This window comes from Cottoperca gobio, chromosome 24, assembly GCF_900634415.1.
Source record: "Cottoperca gobio chromosome 24, fCotGob3.1, whole genome shotgun sequence".
In the NCBI taxonomy this organism is placed as follows: Eukaryota; Metazoa; Chordata; class Actinopteri; order Perciformes; family Bovichtidae; genus Cottoperca; species Cottoperca gobio.
The window spans coordinates 6,128,638-6,152,701 of record NC_041378.1 but is presented as its reverse complement, the minus strand read 5'-3'; the positions used below and the strand labels follow the sequence as shown (position 1 = coordinate 6,152,701).

Genomic DNA, 24,064 nt, shown 5'->3' with positions numbered 1-24,064 from the left:
GGCAACCAAGAGGAAAGCTATGAAATTAAGAGAATAGACTATGGGGAATAATTTAATACATATTTGTGGAAAAAATATATAAAAATTAAATGTATATTCTGATGATGTTTAGGACAGCAGAGAAGGCCTTGCTGGCCCTGACGGCCCACCACTGGAACCCACAGCATACCTGTCAACATTGGAATTTCAAAATAAGGGAAGTTTTTGGCGGACTCCGCCCATATTTTACCCATGTAATGTAAATGTAAACACATAAGGGACGGGTATATATATTCAGGAAATACATGTTTATTTAAAGTATGTATTACTTGTACAGACATATTTATAAAATGTATGTATTTTATTTATTAGTTAATATCATCAATTTATTTGATGATTGATGAGTTGTGATGAGTTGTGTTTTGTTTTCCGCCACGAGTACTTCCTTTGGAGTCGGGAAACATGTCCGCTACACTGCGACTGAAATCATCGCAGAAGCTGAAGGCTACATTATTTTTGGCGCAAAGCATCGACATCTTTCCCTCAGCTTTGGTCACTTGTTCTGCATCCGACACAGTTTTTGTCACACATGAAGTCATTGACAGTGTATGTTTTGCGCCTCTTTGTGCTTGGACGCTTTTTCTTGCTGGCGAACATCGCTTATTCCGCCTCAGTTCATGTTAAACATAATACTGCCACCTGCTCTACCGGAGGCCACTTTTCACTTTTTTTAATTAGGCCTTTTTTTTTTTTGAAAGGTTAAAAATACGGAATAATTACGGGAAAATATTTAAACGGGAGGAAAACGGGATAGAAGGAAAAATACGGGATAATCCCGGGAAAAACGGGAGCGTTGACAGGTATGACCCACAGTGCCATCTCTGCCTACAAAAGAAGTCTGTCGATCCACCACTTTGGAAACTACGAGTTTGAAGTTTGTGGATTGTCTCAACAACTGTTGGATGGACGGCCTTGAATTTTGGTGCAGATATTCATGTTCCCCTCCGGATGAGTTTTAATAACAGTCGTGATCGTCTTTTCATACAGCACCACCATCAGGTCAGAAATTACATTTTTCTTATCAAAACTAACACTTTGGATTATGACTACACTTGTAGGCCTACCTGCAAAACTAAGTACATTCCCAACAGCCTCAGTTGTACTTTGTTAAGTTCTAATTAGCTAATGTTAGCATGCTAACACACCTTGTACCTGCTTAAGATCAGCATGTTAGCATAGTTATTGTAGCATGCTGATGTTAGCATCTAGCTCAAAGCACAGGAAGTAGTTATTAGTGTGTAAACTGGCTTCTCCAGCGACTATCTGCATTAAAAGTAAATGATCTCTGACGACGGCCAACATCTCAGTGTTGAGTGGGACAGAAACGGGGCCATGTTGTCATTCATGATCTCAGGGAAATGTGCCTTGCATCTCACCTCCTATGTCACCTCTGATCAATGCCAATTTCCCCCACATCCCTCATGTCTGAAGATGAGTTGGCTTTCCAGCCTTTAATCTGAAAATGATAATATGGTTTACTGAATCAGCCCTATGAATACAGTATTTGGCGTTATATTTTATTGCGGTGCTCAGCTTTATCTGTCTTGCTTAGTAGAAATAGATGTTGGTGTAAAGTCAGCATATTAAACAAGATTTTAAGACTTAAATGCATAGCATAGAAGAAATGGATACACAAAGAATTTCAGCAAAGTTGATCTTAATCCATACAGAAAACAACAAAATTACTATTTATCTACACACAACAATGTGTGCGAAGGAAATATCCTGCATCATACTGAAGCACTGCCTCCACCTGCTGGATCGACAAAGTCCTGCAGTCATACACTGACCATTTTGTGACTGAAAAATATAGACACGCTTCTCAGAACAGTAGAGATTTTAATAAACTTTACAATTCACAAGTCTCATTGCAGCTGACATGATTAGTTTTTATATTACCAAAATCATTGCAAAAAATGCAGTATCATAAATATATGGCCATCTCATATACTTTTTTTTGTACATATTCATTTCAAAGGTCCCTTAGTTGTAAAAAATAAGTGTGCAACCAACCTAAGAATCTGATGGAAATCTGCAAAATTCTGCACAGTATTTTCCGAAGAAAAAGATTAATACAAGCTCTTACTCTATATTCATTTAAAAGGGCTGCTACTGTAAAGTGAAATGCTTTGATCTTGATGTTTTATCGCTAAACAGGCATCCTGATTATCTTACGAAATATCACATAACCATTAAGTCCACACAATGAAAATGTATAATATTTTTTGACATATATTCAATTAAATAAAGGATATAAAAAGGCAATATTGGCAAAAGCAGAAGCATTCGGAATAAGTGCATTTACAAAAAAATAAACTTCCTCTGAATATTTAAAAGATACAAAATGTGTGAAGATGTGGCGTGTGACCGGCTGACTGATGGATAACGGAGCCAGTCAGCTGGGGAAGGAGTGCAAAGATCAACAGGAAGACTTGAAAAGCACTCCTCTCGTCTTTATTGTGCTCTCCGTCGGGCAAAACGTCTTTTTTTCATCCCTCTTTTTACCCATCAATCCATCTTCTCATCAGTTTCTCTTATCTCCTGTTTTGTCTCTCAGTGCCAGTCTTCATCTTTGTCGTCCTCTTCCTCAGATGAGTCTTCCTGGCTGCTGACCTCCGCCTGCTCCGTCACACTGTTCCCATTTCCTCCCTGATGCGCCGCCATGGTAGCCGCCATCGCCGCTGCCTTCCTGGCCCGAGCTTCAGCTGCTGCCTGCTCCTCTTCCTCTTTCTGACGCAGCGCTGCAGCCTTCTTCTCCTGCTCCGCATGACTCTTCATGTGGGCACTACGACTCTTCACTTTATAAAACACCCTATGGTACGGGAAAACATAACGCAACATTAAAAAAAAAAAAAGCAGCGGTTTGGAATGATGCAACACTAATATCTGATGTATGATTACAAGGTGTACTAAACTCTGCGGTGAGGACATACACGGAATAGTAAATGTAGAAAAATAAGTTCTTATTTCAAAATGTTTTTTCCCTATTTTACAAAACTTAAATTTCACAACTCCATTTCCCCATTTGATTTCATAATGCCACTTTTCATCACCACGTCCTCATCTATCTATCAAAACAAACCGAGCAGGTTATTTCATAATTCCATAGCCATATTATATATTTTATCTGTATTTCTTCATATGATTAATTCTTTTATAATGTCCTATTTTATTTATTATTGGAAACTTGGGAGTTTGACCAACATGAAGATCAACACGATGAGGTGAACAACATGAGCTACTGTAACTGCAAAAGACACGCTGCAAATTGCATAAAAAACATTAGTGAGACTGCAACACTGAGGACCATTTAGTGCAAAATCAAGTCATTATATATATATATATATATATATATATATATATATATATATATATATATATATATATATATATATATATATATATATATATATATATATATATATATATATATATATATATATATATCACAGTCAATGTTATAGGCAAAGACAAACGTTAATCTCTCTGATGATTCGGACGAACCTGCCACATTTCTTGCACGGAAATATTGCGTCAGGATCCGGCGGGGGCTTCGCCGGTGCTTTGCTCTTCTTTGCTGCAGGCTCGGCCCGAGGCCTGTAAGGTGCTGCCGGGTGGTGAGCCTCCTTATTCACAGAGTGCGGCTCTTTGATCACCAACACTGTCCCTGCCTGGAGCCCCAAAAAAGAAGTAGATGTTAGTTTGACTTCATACGTCAGTGGAAGGCTCAGCAAGCCAAAACTTCTTGACTCGCATCCATTCTTATTCAACCTCATTGTGTTGTGTGGAAATGTGGTCTAAGGTGTGTTTTAAAGGGTTGTGTGAGGTGCGCTATTAGTCAATGAACTGCCTAACAGATACTAGAATATTTAGTGAAGTATTTACATAGTCATGAGCCTGTAGTGACTGAGCAACCCTCGCCTGCTGGCTGCTCTCGTAAGAAACATCCTTCTTGTCGTCTCCATCCGTCTCTCTTCGAGCAAATTTTGACTGCAACGAATCACACTAGAAAAACACAAGATCATCGCACAAAACATTAGAACCACCTTTAAAACTAAACTAACTTTACGACAGTTCACCCCAAAACAAATCTAAAATAAACCTGTAGTGCTATTTATCAATCTAGATCTAGATAGATATCAGCAGTAGAGACGTCTGCCTCCTCTCAATATAATGGAACTAGATGGCACTCGGCTTGTGGTGCTCAAAGCACCAAATAAAATACATTTTAAAAAAATCAACAGCGATGTTTTTGTTCATTAAATCATGACCCAGTTACTAAAGATTATTCACAGACCTTTTTGTGAGCAGCATCATGTAGGAACTTCCTACCGAACTACACCACCCAACGAGCACGAGCCTCTCGTCCACGAGTAGATGCGTTGGCGGATGTAGTTCGGTAGAAAGAAAATAGTTCCTACAAGAAACTGCTCAGGTCTGTGATAATAAACTGGGTCATGATTTCATGAAAAAATGAATAAAACATTGCTGTCAAGTTATCAAATGTATTCTTTTGACGCTTTAAGCACAACTCTTTTGGGGTTGAATTGTCTCTTGAAACACCCTGAAGGCTTAAACAATCTAACCTCACTCAGTCCATGAAACGACTGTTTAGCGCACACACTCTGTAACATTAACCGATTCATTTTAATGCTTTACCACACAGCACTTTGGTACATTGAAGTTAACTTCACTCTACCTTAACGTCCACCACAGCATCCGTGTGCTTCTCATCTTGTGAATCTAGAGGGCCGAAGGTTAAAATACCGCTGCGTCCGATCTTCACCTGTTTCTTGTACGTGTAGTAAAACTCAACACACTGATGCACAGTCTTGCTCTGCACCTTTAAAAATCAGTACCAAAAATAAAACATACATGAAGGATTTAATTTCATTAATTAACAATTAAATAAAAATTAATAAATGAACATATTGTTACACAATGTGAATAAGAACCAGTGGCAGCCTGTGCCTCATGCCAGCGGTATCGTTGCTGTTAATGTGTCTATGATATAAAAGTAACTTCCTGTCACATTTTGTTAAACGCAGACACAAGACAGTAACGTCTGAAAATCTGTATTTTTAGTTCAAAGCAATAATACCAATGCCTCATAATTAATGTGCTAATGATTCATTAGTGGTGAAATGCAACACAGAGCACATTGAATTTAAAAAAAGCCTTTTTAGATTTATTTACATTGATTCATAATCGTTCATGCTGCAGTGTAAAATTAACGAGCGTACCAATTTCTGCACCATAAAGAAGTCCTTCCTATAGGCAGAGATCCCCTTGTTGAAGTAGCGCTTCTCTTCTGCCGTCCAGCCGTCGGAGCCTGCGAGTGAATCAGACGCAGTGCAATTGAATGTGTGCTTACAAGAGAGAATGAGGATACATTTAAAGACGGGTTAGGAAATGAGAAACAGAAGGTTTTTATTTTCCTGTGATGTCAAAGCTCACCTGAGTAGTGATAACCTGCCAGGTGATGACCTTTCGGGAAAACTGGGTCTTGTAGCATCAAACGTCCCAGAGTTTCCTTAAAATCAACATGATTAATGAACAATCCAGTCTTTAACAAGCTCGTAGTTCCTCATTTGAGTGCTTCAACTACACAACACTATGAAACAATTCTGACAGTATGAAGTTGCAGTAATATAATATTGGAAAAGTGTATGTCTTTGTAAAATTGTGCTGCTTAATTAAAAAAGTTGTCCTGCTAAAACTCCTTTAAAATGAACTGCAGTAAGTTGTGTGATAATGAGCAACTATACTCACAAGGAAATCACCTCCACATTCATGAAAACAGTGTAAAACCAGCTCCTGGTTGGTTCCTCCGCTGCTGAGCACACTGCAACAAGCCATGTTCATCAAATCCTCCACTACAAAAACAAAGAGAAAATCACGACGTTTAAAAAGGGCTTAGCGGGGATGAGATGGAAAGAACAACGACGATGATTAATGTCAGAAACTAACTTCTCTCTGGGCCACCGAGTTTGAGGTTGGAGTCATCTATAGGGAGCCAAACCAAGTCAGCCTTGTGCAGGTCAAACTGGGAGGAAGGCTGATCCTGTAACTCAGGAATGTCTGCCTGGTACAGCTGCCCGATGTTGATACGTCTGAACACGTATAAAAAAGAAAAAAGGGAGAATTCTGGTGATATACACATTTCTGATAAAGACAAGTTACTTTTTGAAAACCTCGGACTGTACTTACGGTTCAAGGCTAACAGTTGTACCATCAGTGATCAAGGGCAGAAGAGGAGGTGTGATCTCTGCACTTACTGCAAACACAAAAAGAAATCCCCTTTTTAGACATCAGAGAACATCTCATCAGTAGAATTTGTCTCCGATTACACTTAAAGAAGCAACAACTCAGACTTACCAGAACGCAACAGACTGCGTGTCGCAGATTTGGGTGTAGGCGGCGGTGGCAGGATTTGGTTGCTTACAGCGATGTTGGTCAGGAAGGTGGAGAAGTAGAGTCCCGAGCCTCCGCGCACAGGAGATAGGATGGGGGGAGGCGTGTACGGGGGCAGGGTGAGGGGGTTGTCCGGCATGCGGACTGGAGAGCGCAGGTTGCTCTGGTAGGAAGTAATGCTGGAGTAAAGGGATGGAGGGATGAAGGTGGATGGTTTGTGCGGAGGGATGATGAGAGGCTCGGGACGAGGTCGGCGCTTAAATTTGGATTTTCCATCCTCGTCCGGCCCTGGATCGTTTTCCCCATCCTAGACAAACATTTAGGGTTTGATCAGACCTTTACTTTGTTTTCTGTCATATTAGTCTAATGAAAAGTTGATTTTTTTCTGCTACAGCTGAGCATGAAGTGCTTGTAAGTTACTTCACCGTAACTATTTTTTGTCGGTTATGGAGTTTTGTCTGCTCGTACAAAGGTCATTTTTCTGCCACATTCAGAGAGCGGATTAGTTTTGAATATTGCAAGGAGTAATGAAACACCCGTTTGCCTTACGTTAGATGAAGAGCTGCAGCCGACAGTCTGCAAGGTGTGGAAAACTACTTGCTCGGTGCATAGCATGTAATCAGGTGGCGGTTGCAAATATTAGAGTTCTATATTAAAACAACTTGAGTTTGTTTGCGCTGTAAACTGATAACATCGGCTGCTCTCCTGGTGTATTTCTAACTAAGTAGCTGCTCAAGAAGTGGTGGCTTCTGCTAAACCAACCAGAAATCTTTACTAGACAGAAGATTAACATGCGCTCTTTCAAAATGGACGTTCGCCCCAAAACATTATCACATTCCTCTTACATTTACTCCTTAATTACCATCTTGATAACCATGACATAAGAAGTTCATTGTGTGCTTGTTGAATCAGGCTTTATTGAGAACCTACACACCCAGTTTAAAAGGGCTGTTTTGTAATGAGTCACGTAATCTAAACCACAACACGTGGCAGATCGGTTCCACTGGATGTTTTCTGACCTTCTGTGAAGCTACTTGCACTCATGAGAACTTGAATGGTGGTCAATTCACCACTGACCTGCATCTCAAGGGGGTCTCGAGGAAGTTACATAATGTGCTCCGAGTCTGAATAAACATCTACAACCATGACTTTTGATTGCGCTTCACTGTGGAATCACACGGTACACGTACAATTACTCAAATACTGTACTTAAGTCAAATGTAGACTTTTACACTTACACTTTTACTTCACTAAAAGTAGCAAATATGAAGCTGTAGTGCAGAGTATACCTCGGCATTGCGTAACCCCACTTCTAAATCTAAACACTTCTAAAGTTGTCCAGTTTCCATGTGTGGATGGACTAAGGAATAAGGAATAGTTCACTCAAAATGAATAATTATGTAGTGGTCTCACCCTATAGTCTGTGGGACACTATTGATTGCAAAACCTGCTTTTGCCTTCCTTTCTGTGGCTAATGTTAATTTCATAATGACCCTTACTCCCTGAAGTCAAGTAGCATAAGATAAGTAGAAATGTGTAAATACTACTGGCCCATTGTTGGATGAACTAACTATGCAAGAGTACATGTCACTGTGTATAACACAGGGTGTTTATCCTTTGCTGGACGGGCTGCTCTAAAATATAAATTAAGAGTATACCACCACATTCCAGAAGCTGGAGCCAGCAGCCGCTTAGCTTAGCATAAAGACCGAAAATATTACTGTGCATAACATATGAACCAAACAAACAAGACATTAAATGTTAATTAGTGAGCTCAAGAGACGATAGCTCTTTATGCTAAGCTAACCGGCTGCGGTGAGACAGATGTGAGGGAATCAAACTTCTCATCTGACTCGGCAAGAAATGACACATTATGGGTATTTACCAAAATGTGGACTTTTACTTGGAATGGAGTATTTTAAAATTGTTGTATTGCAACTTTGACTTAAGTAAAAGATCTGAACACTTACTAATATTGACATCTTATAAGGCTGATGATGTACTAACAGGTGACTCTAAGTCTACTGAATCAGCACTACTCACAATGAAGTTGCTAACACTGACAGAAAGGATATCAATAATAAACCAACAATCAACACAATGCTAATGTCGTCTCTTTACAATACTAACCTGCCCAAAACTCTCAGTCATGGAGTTTCTGAGTGATCGCCGACGAGCCACAATGACAGAAGGCTTGCTATCGGGCTGTCCTGCTGGTCGCTCATACTGGCCGAGACGTCCCTGAATCGAGCCACCCTGAGGATCTGTTTGACTCCTGTGCACTGGCACTGAAACAGGGATAACCAGAGGCAACATGGGGGCCTGTCTGCCTGAAGAACCTTCTTCCAGCTGAAGCACCAAAGCAAAGAGACGGGAAGATGGGAAAATAAAAATTATAGGGAGATTGGAGAAGACACAGGAGTAAAGGAAAAGAGATTGAGACATAAAAAGGAGGGAGATGGTGCAAGTGTCAGATTCAATTTCAAACAAACTACAAGATTAACTAATTTTCTTCCTGAATTAAAGTGAGATAGAGATAGAGATATAATAACAATTTAAAATATTTTCTATATAAAATGCAAAACTGAGAAAAGCAGAAAATCCTAACATAAGATCCTTGAATATTTGGCATTTTTAGTTGATTAAATTATTAATTATTAAATGATCTGAATATCTGCCTCTAAGGATTACACTTCTTATCTGGAAAAGTTGTTTTATTTCTATATATTTCCTTAGTATTCAGAGTTTTGCACATGTCTCCCAGGTAAGTCTCGTCAAGCTGATAAAAATTTCAGCAATCCTAAATTCTACTGGTGGCAGTGAAATATGTAAATTTTATGATTTATTTCATGCAAACGATAAGAACCGGAGTTAAGACATTTGAATCTCATCTCCTAAGGCACAAAAGTGCTGCTGTAACCAGCTCTGGGTTGTTAATACAATATTAAACCTGTTTGGTGCGTGTTGACAAGTATAGGAGTGTAGCTGTGTAGGTTGACAGCACGGCCCCTCCCTAGCTCCCTGAATGACTGGGAAGGAGCCTGAGGAATGTGGAGGTGTGCAGACATGCAGCTGCTCCAACTGTATATCCAGCATGCGTACTTTGCACAAAAACGTACCACAAGGCTGATAACCCCCCGAGGGTAGAGTACTAAAAATCCCTGTGCTAAGAAAAAAACAGACGAAAACAGAGTTTAACTCGTTTTTGCGCTTAGTTTCTGTTTAACACAGCTTCTTAAGAGAAAATAAGAAAGCCGTTTCCAGTGGGTGTGCCACTGATGTCAACATTATAACAGCAATAAGTGTATCATCTCTCTTACGGTGATAAAATCAGAGCAATCTTTCGACTACAATAGGAGGAATCGTCAGACAGCAGTTTTTCAGGTTGCACCAGTATCTGGCACTACAATATATAGTATGACTGGACACTTGTTTAACAGCCTGCTAAAGCTGAAACAAAACAGCTGTTGAAATCAAGTTAACAACCCTAAGAAAATAATTTTGTAAACCATAGGGAAGTTCTGCACAGAAACAGGGTCCTTCCTCTTTATGCAGCTGCTCGCCAACTTTGCCAGATGAGAAAATGTGCTCTTACATGTACGGATTTGCTACCCTTGCCTTTCTTCCTATACTAAAGTGGGCCTAAAACAAGCATCTAAATGGTTAGTTTACTTTAAAATTGCCACGAATAAAAAGTTAATTAGGGGTGCGATGTAATGAAAGACCTTTTTAGCAGGCAGGGACTCCATTTCTGACGCCTTCTGGGCCAGAGTCTCCAAGTTGATCTCCTTAGACGCTCTCCTCCTCCTACGGATGACCCCTCCTGTTGTCACTTCCCCTCCTTTCACAGCCTGAGTGCCTGCTACTCCGTTCTGGGGTGGTGGAGGATCTTTGGATGCTTGAGACCAAATGTTTGTCGAAGGAGGTCCCAGTGGGGACTGTCCGTCTCTGGAAAGGCGACGTGAACGCCGAGGGGCAGCCGGCGGTGTATCTGAAGGCTCTGCAGGATTTGTGCCAACCTTTTCAGGGCATGGATCAGGCACGGGTGATGTATTACAGGTTTGAGTCTCTGGTTCCACTGACTGGAAATCCTCCTTTTTAGGTGCGGTGCTGGGTGGACTAAGCTCAGGAGGCTGAAAAGTCACAAAGCTTTGGGTTTGTTGCTGCTTTGGTTGCACCTGTGGTTTTGTTGTTTCTTGCTGTGGCACATTTTGTTGTTGCACTTGCTGCTGTTGTTGCATTTGCTGAATTTGTTGCTGTCGCTCCTGTATGTGTTGCTGGTGATATTGCTGCTGCATTTGCTGCAGTTGTTGCTGTTGCATTTGATGCTGCCGCTGTTGCTGCAAATGTTGCTGCTGCTGCAACTGGAGGTGATGCTGCTGCTGCTGCTGCTGCTGCTGCTGCAACTGCTGTTGCTGTTGTTGCTGCTGATGACGATGATGGTGGTGCATTTGTTGCTGCTGCTGCATCTGCTGTAGCAACTGTTGTTGAGTTTTAGGCTGCTCGCCGTACGCCAGGTTCGGTATTCCCTTGTTCCCTGGAAAAACAGAGTAATAACCTGATGAAAACTGTTGCTTGCTGGGCCTAAATGTTGTCTGGAAGGGCTGCAGCATGGACCCCTGCAAAGTGTGAGAAGGTACATGGGGCTGACCCTGGACCTCCACGCCTTTGTGGGCGTGTTGGTAAGCTTGCAGCTGAGCCTGGTGCATTGCAGCGTGCTGCTCCCACTCAAGCCCCCTACCCTGCGCTTGAGGTTGGGTGGAATCTCTGTAAACCTCAACAGGTCCTCCTGGCAGTTGATTTTCTCCCCCCATTGGCAGAGCTACACCCTCATGGACTCCCTTGTGGAATGCCATCTGACCCCTGGCATTCACTCCACTCATATAGGGGCCAAAGTTCTGCCCCCAGGCTGCAGCAGGAGCAGGAGCTTCCTGAGACCAGCTGGGGGCCTGTACGGAGTCCTGGTGCATCCACTTTACTGGAGCAGCCTGTTGATAGTGCGGTAGACTTTGGGGCCCTTTCTCAGGGTTGTAAACAGCAGAGCTGCTAGCAGAGTCACTGTGGCTGGACTCTAAAGCCGGAGGTCCCATCCCATAATAAACCTCCCCTGAATGCTGCACAGGCTCTTTCATGGCTGCAGCGCGATGCTTGCCGCTCTTGTCAGTATTAACTTGAGAGGGAAGACTCATAGTAATATTGTACGGTAATGTTGGAGTCAGAGCTCTCAATCTTGGCCTCTGAGCGTGCAACAATGTCACTGCCTCTGTAGTGTGCTTTCACTGCCTGTGGTTGAGGATTGCTTTGTTTAATTGTGTATACAGAGGTATTTGGGAGGAAATATAAATCCCAAAGGAAAGTGCAGGATGGGGAGCATGCAACCCTCCTTCCAGAATCAAATCTGAGGTTTGCTGTCCTTTCTTCTCATCCTCTTTATGGTGCCGGACCTTGTGAGAGAAAGGAAGGGTTAGACACTTTCTTTTTCTCTGAAGACAAGCACACACAAAGTTTTCAGTCGTTTTGCACTCGTATACAGCAAAGAGGAAACTGAGGCCTACACGAGCAAATAGCCCAGTCAGTAAAGTTAAAAATCAGTCAGAGAGCATGTCTGTTGATTTAGACGCTGGAGGAGCAAAACCTATATATTCGATATTTACGTCCAGTTCGTGCAGACAGGACGTTATATGCAGAATAAGTTTTGAGACAGCAGCCAGCAGCCAACAGCAACAAGGAGGCGCTGACTGTGTAGCTGCCATTTGGCATAACAAGAAATACAGGAAACGGAGGGGCTCGTGCAATCACCCTAGCGATAGCCAGTGATGTTATGTAAAAAACAGCAATAAGGAAGCGTCTGAATAGCTGTTAGGCAATACGGCATGATATATAGCATGAGTTAAACACAGTGTATATACCTTATTAATGGTGCACGGAGCTCTCCATGGCCAGCTCCATGGAGTCACTTTGGTTTCGATCAAAGTCGACTGCATGCAGCTCCATGAAGGGATTGTGCGCAGCAAATGTCATAACTGACAACTTTCCCTCGAGTTTCACAGCGCACACTATGGCAAACAGGCGAGTTTATAATCCCAAAAACACATAATCCAAAAATCCGGACAGGCTGGAGATGCTCATTAACGCTGTAATTACAATGTTGCACACTCGATCCGCAAAACCGTCCACTCCAGGAAAAAAATGTCCACAACTTTCTCCCCGCATCAGCGAGTAGGGCACATGAGACGGTGAATGCGTGGAAACTGTGCCTTGCAATGGCCTGCTCTGGTATTTCCGCTGATTTGAACACGTTGCTGTCGAGCTCCGCGGATTAACACACTGTGTTTCGGTTTATCCAGACTATATGAAACGCTGCGAAACTGCGCAAACACGCAGAAAGTTGTGCACCCCAGAACACACCGCCTCACCCCAAAACAGCTTAACTCACATCCTGTTGTCCAATCCGATTGTCTGGCCACTCCCATCGCTGTATCCGTGTACGTTTGTTTTTACTGTCACGGCTGCCCGGAAAGCGGAGTCTCAACTCTGAAACAGTTTGTTTTGGATTTGATGCATACCCGTAAACTGTGGCAAGAAATTGTAGATTTAGCAGATTGAATTTCTACTGGATTGTATCCCTGTAGAAGTTCAATATTCTTCTTACTAAAATCTAATCTATGAAGTCTAAAAAAAAATGTAGTTCCTCATATTCCCAGAAAGAAAACACAGTGCCTATGACTTTATGTGTCCACGATGGTCATTATGATTATGAAGATTATGAAAACATAATAATTAAAATGATATTCCACATGTTAAAAATGTTTACATATATTTTTATATAACCACATTCGGGTCATGTTATACAAAATCAAAGAATGAAGGAAAATTCATAGTTGGAACATGAACATGTTTACTTTGACGAGGCTGAATCTACAGAAAAAGAAATTAGCTCTTAAATTAAATAAATGTTCACCTGCTTTATGCACATATTCTCTTCCTTGTCCTGCTGCTGCATTCAGATGTGCATGCATGTTAATGCATCAATAATTCTAACTCTATAATATAATATGCATTATTTTGAAATTCCATTCTGCATAATGAATACCTTTTTTAGGCTCCTTTAAGTATATTTTGATGCTAATACTTTTGTACTTAAGTAAAATCTTCAGTGCATGACTTTTACGTGTAACATAGTATTTCTACACTTATTATACTTTTACTTAAGTAAAATATTTGAGTACTTCTTCACTGTTATCCAGTGGTGGCAGTGGCGCTGGCCACCCTGAAGCAATCACTGATTGCCCTTGTGTGTTGTATATGCATATTATGGGAGGCGTCTGCATGGTGTTTTTAAACTTGAGTGGGCTTGTTCCCAACAAATGTTTTGTTCCTTGCAATCACTTCAAATTAAAGCTGTATATTTGTCTTTTTAAGGAAAATGACAACAAACCTATTTGAATAATTAATTAATCTCCTAACACATATAGGCACATAACACATTAAAACAGGATTGTTGTGGGACTCAAAATGTTAACTGTACCGGTATGTGTCTATGCACATCAGTTAGTAACATTGACTGTGAAATAAGTATATCAGTAAGCGATTCCCTAACACTCATATTGACATGCAACTCAGTTAAGGCTTTTGGTGTTGGTGTGCCAGCCCAAGATGTTCAGTCATTGCCATCTGGCCACTCCTAAAAACATTCTGGGAGCGCCACTGAGTGGTGAGGGTGAGGTGTGGTGGGATGAAGGGTTATCAATATTTTAGCAGGAGTATTAGAATTCCCTGCAACGCCCTTGCAAATCAGATGGTTTATTTTTCGACAACAAATCACAAATGGTGACCCAACTGTGCTGGTGATGCAGTGTTCCCTCCCTTATCCATTGCTCTATTTGGAACACATTTAGTTTGTCTGTGCTTCGTGTTATTATGTGCAGAGTGTTGTGTGTGCAGAGTTGCTCCACAGAGGATGCAGCAGGAGTTTGCGGATCAATCAGGAGAGACTAGCGCTGTGACGTCACAGCCATCGCTGTGAGGCAGTGCACGGGGCATCACTCCCCATCCACTAGCAGGCTAGCTGGCTAAGTCTAGCTAACGTCAGCTATGTTCCATCACCATTATTATCTAATTTAAAAAATAAACAACTGCTCGGAATGACATGGCTATCTAACTACAGACTCGGAGCATGGGGACTGTTTGAATTTTAACTGGGATCGCAATGGTGCAACGAAGCGAGGTAAGAAGAGGTTAAGAGAGGTGTGCTACCTAACGGTTATCTTTAGTAAACATGCTAAGCTAGTTAGCTTGTTTACAAGACCACCGTAGCCGCCGCATTGAAAACGTCACTTAGCTAGATTAGCTTCCTACCGACTAATCCTGTCAAACGACCGGTTTTTGGTCATTTATGACAAGTGATTGCCACTGCGCTAGTCCTACTTGTGTTTTGGCACAGAATCAAACAATGCTAGCTGCTATCCTTTCGTGACCATCTAGCATTGATTTGATCCTTCTTGTATGAGCCTTTAAGACGTGAGATGTAACGTTAGCTAACCTTCGTTGCCGTTTAAATGGTGTTCTCCACATGTTAGGCACAATAACGTGTAACAAGTAATGCTTCCTCTGTCAATCTTTTGCATGCAGAGTGCAGTGATTTGCATAGAGAAAATAGAGCTGAATTTTAAAATGTGTTTTCAGTGAGGGGCTTGCGTCACTGATGCCAGGTGCAGGCTGTAGCTGAGAGCACTCAGGATGAGTGGGGCTGTAGAGCACACTGACATCCTGTCAGTGGCAGACGTGGTCAGAGACAGATGGAAAGTGGTAAGGGAAATCACAAAGTCATGTTTTAAATAAAAAACAACGCACACAATCACACTTTGGGTTGACAATGAGTATTACCCTCTTTTCAGGCGAGGAAGATAGGTGGAGGCGGGTTTGGGGAGATCTACGAGGTTTTGGATCAGTTGAGCCAGGCCACTGTTGCCTTAAAGGTGGAGTCTGCTCAACAACCCAAACAGGTGCTGAAGATGGAGGTGGCTGTGCTGAAGAAGCTTCAGGGTGAGTGATGCTGTCCCCTTGTCAATGACAGAGTGACTGGAAACTCCTAGAGAATTACTAAGTTGCACAGGTTCCCCATATAATGTGTTTAGCTAGGCTTTAACCCCCTCACATCATCATGCATTGTGTCAATTCAGTTAGTAGGTGATGGGCTAGCAATAGCAAAACTTACACATGGCATTTTGTGAAACGTCTCTTTATTGTTCCATGAAGGTTAACGTTTTATTTCCCCCACCAAGGAGGTCATGTTTTCACTTTGTTGTCTGTGTGTCTGTTAGCTGGATTATGGAGAAACTACTGACCCGATATACATAAAGCTTGTGGGGAAAGCTGTAGCATAGGAAGGAAGAATCCATTACATTTTGGAGTGGATCCCAATCACGGAGTGGATACACAAATTATATTTCTCGTTTACATTGCAAGATAGTGCATAGCCTTGGCAGAGGTCTGCACTCTCCAAGTGCCCCTGTAGTTTTAATAAATAATAATAATTCTTTACACTATAAGCAGCAGTGTTGAGTGTTTCAGTCACCACAAAACAAAGCAGTAAACCCTGATGTATCAGAATCACACTGTAGAGCCTGTTAAACCATTCGGTGAATAAATAACTAACTAATGCTGAAATATTCCAGCAGTCATTTAAATATATCAAACAATCAGCGTTTGCAACAGATTTATACCCAACTGTTGTATCTTTACAAATGCTTGTTTTAAACAAATGGGGAATTTAGATTATAAATTAATAATCTATTATGAAAACAAGGCCAACAGAGATCAACTCGTCCACCTGTTTATATATACAAGATATATTTCTTTGACAGGCAAAGACCACGTGTGTCGCTTTGTGGGCTGTGGACGAAATGATCGTTTCAACTACGTGGTGATGGAACTCCAGGTAGGATTTTTACCAGTCGGTGTTGGTCACGTTTTTTGTTTTTTGCTGACACCAAATCAACACTGATTTCCTGTCTTAAGGGGAGGAATCTGGCAGATTTGCGCAGAACCATGACCCGCGGCACTTTTTCCGTCTCCACGACGCTAAGACTTGGCAAACAGATTTTAGAAGCCATTGAAAGCATCCACTCCGTAGGCTTCCTGCACCGAGACATTAAACCCGTGAGTTGACCTGAAACCCTGGATGGTTTGAAAATGTGTATGACCGTCAGTTTATCATTTAACTTGCTTGTTGTTTCTCTATGTTGTTAAAATTGTAGTCTAACTTTGCGATGGGAAGACTAGCCAGTACCTGCAGATGCTGCTATATGCTTGATTTCGGCTTGGCCCGACAGTTTACCAACTCCAGCCAGGAAGTCCGTCCAGTAAGTACTCTGCGTCAACTTCATTAAAAGCAATGTTTTGGCTTTTTTAATCACAGATCCCACAAGATAGTTATTGTCGGAGAAGCTGTTTAAAGTATAGTCTGTCAACTCTTAGAGGTTTGGTGTAGCATGTTAACACAGAAAAGTGTTATTACAAGAAATTAAAATCAGATACTGTATCATATAACTTACTCTTACATCACTAGGGAGTTATCAAGGGGATAGAAATGCTTAGTTAAAGTTACACAAATGCATTTCACACCAAATTAGAATTTTAATTCTTTCACATGACCCCTGCGGGACCTTTATGACTCATGTGACATCAGTGTGTGACCATCCCTAAAAGGTTGAAATGCTAAAACAGCAAATCCTTAAACATTATATTTATAGATACATTAGAATGCTAGTTAGGACCTATATACTTGGTTTAAAGGACAAACATTGTGTTGAGTTAAAGTGTCTATATCTTTATTATATTATATCTCTATTCTCTCTTTCAGCCTCGTCCTGTGGCAGGCTTCAGAGGAACTGTGCGATATGCTTCAGTCAATGCTCATAAGAACAAGGTGAGCACAGATCCAAAACATATTCTGCTTATCATATTTATTTTTACCCTTGAAATTACTCACATTTGTGTAATTTGTAGGAAATGGGCCGCCATGACGACCTGTGGTCCCTCTTCTACATGCTGGTTGAATTCATGGTTGGTCAGCTTCCCTGGAGGAAAATCAAAGACAAAGTATGTTGCCTCTGACATATTTGTCGGTATTGATTTGTAATTCACCGCATGTGTATTCATTCAAACTCTTATTTTCCCCCTCTCTGCTCTCAGGAACAAGTAGGAAATCTAAAAGAGACATATGACCACCGACTCATGCTGAAGCACCTTCCCTCAGAGTTCACTACTTTCCTGGATCACATCTTGACCTTGGACTACTTCACTAAGCCAGACTATCAGGTTGGCCATCTCTTGTTTGGCATATTCTGCACACACTGTTTATTCCTCTCCAGCTGTCAAATGCTGACGCCTGTGCTTTCTCTGTCACAGCTCCTGATGTCAGTGTTTGAGAACGCTATGAAGAGTCACAATGTGCTAGAGAATGACCCTTATGACTGGGAGAAATGTGATTCGGAGGATATGCTGACCATCACTGCCGCAACAACCACTGCTCAGCAGCTCACTCGCCTCACACCGGCGTACTTGGGGTATTTACAGCTAGAGGAAGCTATTGACACATAGCCATTTATTGTGTTAATTGCTGTCCTGTTATTGCACTTTCACTTGTGATATTCAAAATACCTTCACACTCTGTTGGATATGTCTTCAAATATATAGCTGCAGCTTTTTTTTAGACTCAAAATCTGCACAGTCAGAGATCCCTGAGAAAACCGCTGCTCTAAATTGTGCTGTGGAAAGGAGCTGCAGGGTGACCTTCCCTCTCCTCCACAGAATGGCCAATGCTTCGATGCTGCCAGGGGAGCTGCAGAAGGAGAACACCGAGGATGTCCTGCAAGGGGAGCGCCTCAGCGACGCTGACAACTGCCCCCCCATCCCCACACCAACCACCCCTGGCGCAGATGTATGGGAAGAGATGGACCGCAACCGCAACCTTAAACTTGTCCAGCCGGTGATCAGAAAGGTCAGGGCAATGTAGTTTTTCTGAAAACGCTTTTAAAATGTTCTTACCTACTGCTTGAAATATTATTCTTATGTAACTGCTTTTCTTCCTGTCCATTGAGATGCGCAGTTTATCTGCACTGCAGTGGATGTCATTCACAAAACTCTGCCCAAGACTACATTGACTTTGCCTTGAGATATGATAATGGTGAACCTCTATTACTACATCTACTACATCTACTGACTGCCTGCCTGCCTATTTATAGTGGCAATAAACTTATTTAGTTTTATGATTATGAAGTAAATGCTGATTGCACTTTGTAACAGCTATAGAATAACCCATGCCATAGGTGATAAGATTGGTTCCTAATAAGCTTTGCTTTATAATGCCTCCGGTTCGCGCTTGAGTCGCGTCTATCTTTATGAAGGAAATAAAATAATAACAAGGAGGCCATGTAGTCTGTACCAAGACTGCAAACTTTTTATTGCTCCCACATTACCAACGACAGCGCATTACAGCTACACTCCTCCCGTTCTTTGCTTTCACATTAAAAGCCGTGGACATATACACTACATCACTGCTTACCAGAGAGGCAACTCAACAAAACACCTTACAGTAGCTGTCCCCAGAGACGGGACGTTGGAACAACCAGAGTAATGTTAACAGTGGAAACTTCACTCGGCAAAAGAACCCCGTTGATGGAAAAGGCAAATGAAGGCAAAGGAGAGAGAGAGTGATTAAAAACGAGGTTTCTTATTCAAATTGGGATTCTTATAGTTGTTTCTTGCATTGGACAGTAGACAGGCTGCAAGCAGTTGCCATGTTGCTAATGCTGTGTGTACAAGTAGATCGATCTTCATGTTCATATAAAAATCAATGGACAGAAAATATGTATCACACATGTGTCCCGTCGCCACAATAATATCACTTGGAAATGCTCGGGAGGAGAAAGTTATCTGTTCCCACTTTAAATAAATAGATTCATCGCTACATCTTCTCTCTGGGGATACGAATGCAATATTTAGGTGTTTGAGCCGCCTTGTCATTCATTCCTCTCAGGTGGTGAGCGAGGATGAACACAGTCAGAACCAGGGGAACCAGAGCCCCAACACCGGCTCCATGCAGAGTTCTCCTAGACGCGTGCGGTCAGAGACCATGTTCTTGGAGCGGGCTGCGCCACTGCTCCGGAGGATGAGACACAGTCAGAGCTTGGCGTTTGAAAAGAGGCTCGCACCCGAACCCAAGCCCACCATCGAACGCTTCCTTGAGGCCTAGTAAGGACTCAATGAAATCAAATGTCAATATATACAGCTTGCACAATTGTTTTTGGAACTCACCATAACACGCAAAATATCTTGTTTCAGCTTGGGCAAACAGCGCCCTGTCCTTTCTCAAGTTGGGGAGAAATCCATTCCTGAGATGGTAGAAGGGCAGCATCCTTTCTGCAACGAGGAACACTCAGGCACAGCAACCCCTGACCAGGAGGAGGGCGCAGCGAGCAGCGGCTTTGTGGCCGTGAACCTCAGTCCCGTGCCACAAGAGGGAGACTCTCAGGAGTGGGTGATGCTGGAGCTAGAGCAAGGCAGCGGTTCTGGTGCCACCAAGCCTGCAGGTGAGGCCCAGCATGAGGACAAGCCCGGGACGGTCACGCCCGCTGAGTCTGGCATCCGGTCCTCTGAGCCGCAGGATGGCCAATCCACTGTGGTGCCGAGCAGTCCTGTCCTGTCACAGATGTCCATGCCCGGAACGTGGTTACTGGGCCACAGGAGGCTGCCGGGGATGCTGGGACAAATGCCCTCATGTCATTATGGGAAGACCCCAGATGGACCAGGTGACCAATAGGGCTGAAACTAACTATTATTTTCATTATCGATTTTAATTTGCTGATTATTTTCTAGATTATTCGTTTGGTCTATAAAATGTCAGAAAATAGTGAAATATGTCTATCCCAGTTTCTCAAAGTTCAAGGTGATGTCATCAGTGGTTCATCTGTTTAGGAACCACATAAATCTATAGATTGAATTACTCAATAAAAATAAAATAAACATAGTGTTGTGGGATTAAGAATACAATATACAGTACATAAAAGAGGTCACTTGCATGTAGTGTGGGCCATAAAAAATAAATATATACAATAAACATTCATATAAAAAGATTTAATGGACATATGGATATTGGCTCTAAATACGACAGTATACAATTTGAGTATAGCAGCTTGGGTATTGTAGCTAATGCAAATATTGACACTAGTACAATCAGTTCAGCTAATTCTATAGAGCTATGCACTGTTTGTTTGTATCTATTTTCACTCGGTAATGAACCGCTATAAATACGTAGCACACCAAAAGTAGCTAATTTAGGCTAATTGTCTGGTCTGACTTAAAGGTTAGCATCAGGGCTAACCACCTTGGAAAACTACGTGAACATTACAAAGTCGTGTTGAGGAGCGATTTTCCTCTTCCCATTCTGACGACATAGTGTGAATGCAGCATATGGAGATTTGTTCAAACTCTGACGTCTGACGTAGATATACTTAGGACTTATGAATATTATTTGAATTAGACGTGTTATTGTAAATGTATATGTTTTTTACAAAGTTTTATGGAACCAATAGGATGAAATGGATGAAAGTTGTGTGTTACATATTTGGACTTTTCAAGGTCATACCTTCTAACAATCATTAAACTTTTTTTCCAGTCCTCTAGCTGTGCGCTACAGTCCCCTGTACACGAGAGGAGCATTGCAATACCACTAGAGGCGCCCTCTGGTAAATCCGAAAAGCTTCCAGAGGACATCTTAAAAGATGGAGGGAGGTTGGAGTTAGCTCCAGTGCCAAGCTCAGCCAAAGGCCACACTGCTCATCTTACAAACGACAGAGACCCAGAGAGTGATTCTGGTCTGCCTGATCGCTCCTCGGAGCCGAATCAGCAGCCTCAAGCTGACACAGCAGGAGGCGCTATGGAGAGCACCGTCACCGTCTCCTCCTCTCCACCCCCAGCTCTGCTCAGGAGAAGAGACTCTCCCTCGTCCCCTAAATTGAGTCGGATCCCAGTACGAGACCCCAGCAACCACCCGGACTCTCCGTGCAGGGACCTCAACATGGAGAGGCGTCATCGCTGGAGCAGTCCAATCCCAGGCTCGCCCACCCACTCACCCTCTCCGTCTTTGTCCTGTGACAACCTGCCTTGCGCTTTGCCGAGAGACCGGCTCTTCTCAGAGCGAGGCTCCAGGTCCGACTGTGTTGGAGAAGACCCTCTCTCTCTGTCCTCCTCATCGGGTAGTAAAAGTAAGATCCCACGTCCCGTGAGCGGCACCTTTATACCGGAGCAACTCACTAGCAGGTTTCTGCCTCGACCACCTCCAGGGAAACCACCCATCCGCCCGTGTGTGGACAACAGGTATGACTGTAAAAATGACTTGCGTATCCAGTGTGTACTTACTCGCGTAGTGCGTGACGTTCGTCAGGGTAGTGTTGTCTCAAATTGGCAGTTGTGAGTTATTGTTTGCGGTGCTAAATCATTACAGACTGCTAAATTAACCCAAGAGATATACTGATGGCTTCTAATCGACAACAGTATACGGGTACCTAGTGAACAAAATCCACATGTATAACTTATATTTGTATAGTGTTCACCTGGAGCAACTGCAACCGCTGCTGGCCCCCTCCTTCCCCTACGTAGCCTAGATGTGAACGTACTTATGCACTCAAAATAGCAAGTGTAAGCACAGAAGTACGCAGATTGATAAATGTGAATGACAGGTAGTAAACATGGACCCAGGCTCTTGCTTAGCAACGCAATGTTCTAGAAACCCAAAATACAAGTATGAACTGGGAAACGAGCATAATATGTCTCTTTAAATATCAAAAACAGGGTTTGGATTCAGGAACATTTATTTAGGATTGTACCTTCTTTTTTTTTTATTTCTCTTCACAGAAACGTTTGAGGAGAGGGAGAAATCATTATACAGGATTGTAATTATATTGTCTTCTTTCCTCCAGAAGACGGCGGTTAAGAGTGCGTGCCAGCAGCACTAGTGACGCAGACTTCCTGGCAAGTCTGACTCAGCTGATGCAGGACCGAACTGGGATGCTCTTCAGCCCTCCTCCTCGCCCTCGCAGCTCCTCCTCCTCCCTGCAGCGCTCGCAAAGCTCCTCCCCCTCCCGCCAGGAGCTCCGGGAGGGCGGGGTACTGCAGGGACGCAGCCGCTCTCCATCTAGCTTCTCCGGCTCCCCTCCTCCTCGGCACCCTCTCCCACATGACAGGTCCGGAGTGCAGGGTCAGTGGGGCTACAGCTCCAGGGGAAGGGGTCTCCTCCACGAGGCTAAAGGCTCCGGCAAAGTGAGTCGATGACTGTAATTGACACACAAGTGACTAATCGGGATGGTGCAACTGTAGCGAGAGGCTGTTTCACATCCAGTCGCTGATAGCATGTGTAAATACGGTATATACTCAAGGGAATGTACTGTATGTAATGTAAAATGTATAAAATGTATTTATTTATTTATTCATTTGTTGGATGTGTCTCTTAAACACTTGACGATGTGGCTTGATACCTGCAGTTGAAACAAAAAAGGTTGAGAAAACCTTAAGATTGCCAACTCTTACCTCTCATTTCACTTCTCTCTTAACTCTCCATATAGGCCTAATATGAGACCAAAAAGATAATGTTTAATACTTGAGGATTGTAAAAATGATGCTAATTGTAGATATGTACCATGAGGAAAATAGTAAACAGTAATAGAAACTATGAACTCACGTTAAGAACACTAATAGTAAATAACACCACACGCAGTATACCGACGTCGGCATTCATGTACAGAATCAGGGCATGCAGCTCCATGTTGACCTCACTCCTGTAAAACAGCTGGATTCATTATTGTATGTGACAATGAATTGCTCATTTGGCATATCACAGTGTAGTAGTGTGCTTTTACTTTGCTAGAAAATATTTGTCATGCAAAAGGCATCCGCATATTAGAATGTACATGTAAGTGCACTCATACTTTAAGTATTGTAAAAGTGCATGAGTATCATTGCAAATGATTTTATTTTATTTTTATTCATTTGTACAATCCGCTACGACATGTGTATTTTTATTGAACTGCTTATGATCGAAAAAACATCATAATGTAGACCAGCAACGATGTGCAATTTTCTTTCTTACATCACGTAGATGGTAAAGGGAGGAAACTGATAAAAATGGAACCTGTTCATCATGTCTGATTGTTGTTGCATTTTATTTTTAGCACAGTTTTAAATATATATATTATGTTATATTATATTAAAATGAGTAAAGTCAGAAGATATTCATTCCTGGCTACAACTGCTGCAATGTTCGTTGTGATCAAAGGGTCAGTGCATTTACATTCTCTCACAACTTCCTCATTCACTCCTCGTGGTGTGCAGATAGTTTTCTTTGGGTTGTGTTACGATGAATTATGTTTTGCGGCACTAATACCAATGGAAACGGCAACAACAGTGCCCAAGTAGTCCCAAGCTTAGCAGCACCGTCAGCGCTCAGATAAATGGGAAGAAACAGTCAAAGCAGACAGTTAAACCTCGACTAAACGTGCTCAAATGATGAAGTAGTGGGTTTTTTTCACACCAGCTCAGACTGCAATATGTT

The 24,064-nt window shown here is 42.2% G+C and overlaps 2 protein-coding genes across 3 annotated transcripts; one reads left to right on the top strand and one right to left on the bottom strand.

The window, feature by feature from the left end:
• Window positions 1-1,858: 1,858 nt before the first annotated feature.
• Window positions 1,859-12,874, bottom strand: mideasa (mitotic deacetylase associated SANT domain protein a). Of its 2 annotated transcripts, none has more exons than XM_029425544.1 (13): window positions 12,363-12,874; window positions 10,179-11,897; window positions 8,584-8,802; window positions 6,418-6,760; window positions 6,250-6,316; window positions 6,010-6,152; window positions 5,812-5,915; window positions 5,497-5,572; window positions 5,283-5,371; window positions 4,739-4,882; window positions 3,925-4,044; window positions 3,544-3,710; window positions 1,859-2,851 (listed from the first exon to the last, which is right to left on the bottom strand). In XM_029425544.1, exons 2-13 carry the CDS (start codon window positions 11,640-11,642, stop codon window positions 2,593-2,595), a joined length of 3,195 nt encoding a protein of 1,064 aa, XP_029281404.1. In that variant the 5' UTR covers window positions 11,643-11,897; window positions 12,363-12,874; the 3' UTR covers window positions 1,859-2,592. The 2 variants fall into 2 exon arrangements, with proteins under 2 accessions (XP_029281404.1, XP_029281405.1); XM_029425545.1 differs by having other exon boundaries at window positions 10,179-10,990; window positions 12,363-12,871.
• Window positions 12,875-14,425: 1,551 nt separating this feature from the next.
• On the top strand, window positions 14,426-23,656 carry ttbk2b (tau tubulin kinase 2b). The gene is given in 16 exon segments (XM_029425731.1): window positions 14,426-14,680; window positions 15,139-15,261; window positions 15,351-15,498; window positions 16,320-16,393; window positions 16,474-16,614; window positions 16,713-16,817; window positions 17,318-17,383; window positions 17,464-17,556; window positions 17,650-17,775; window positions 17,866-18,023; window positions 18,268-18,457; window positions 19,496-19,710; window positions 19,801-20,236; window positions 20,238-20,267; window positions 21,134-21,834; window positions 22,437-23,656. Coding segments are annotated over 15 exon segments (2,904 nt in total). The 5' UTR covers window positions 14,426-14,680; window positions 15,139-15,192; the 3' UTR covers window positions 22,789-23,656.
• Window positions 23,657-24,064: the final 408 nt, after the last annotated feature.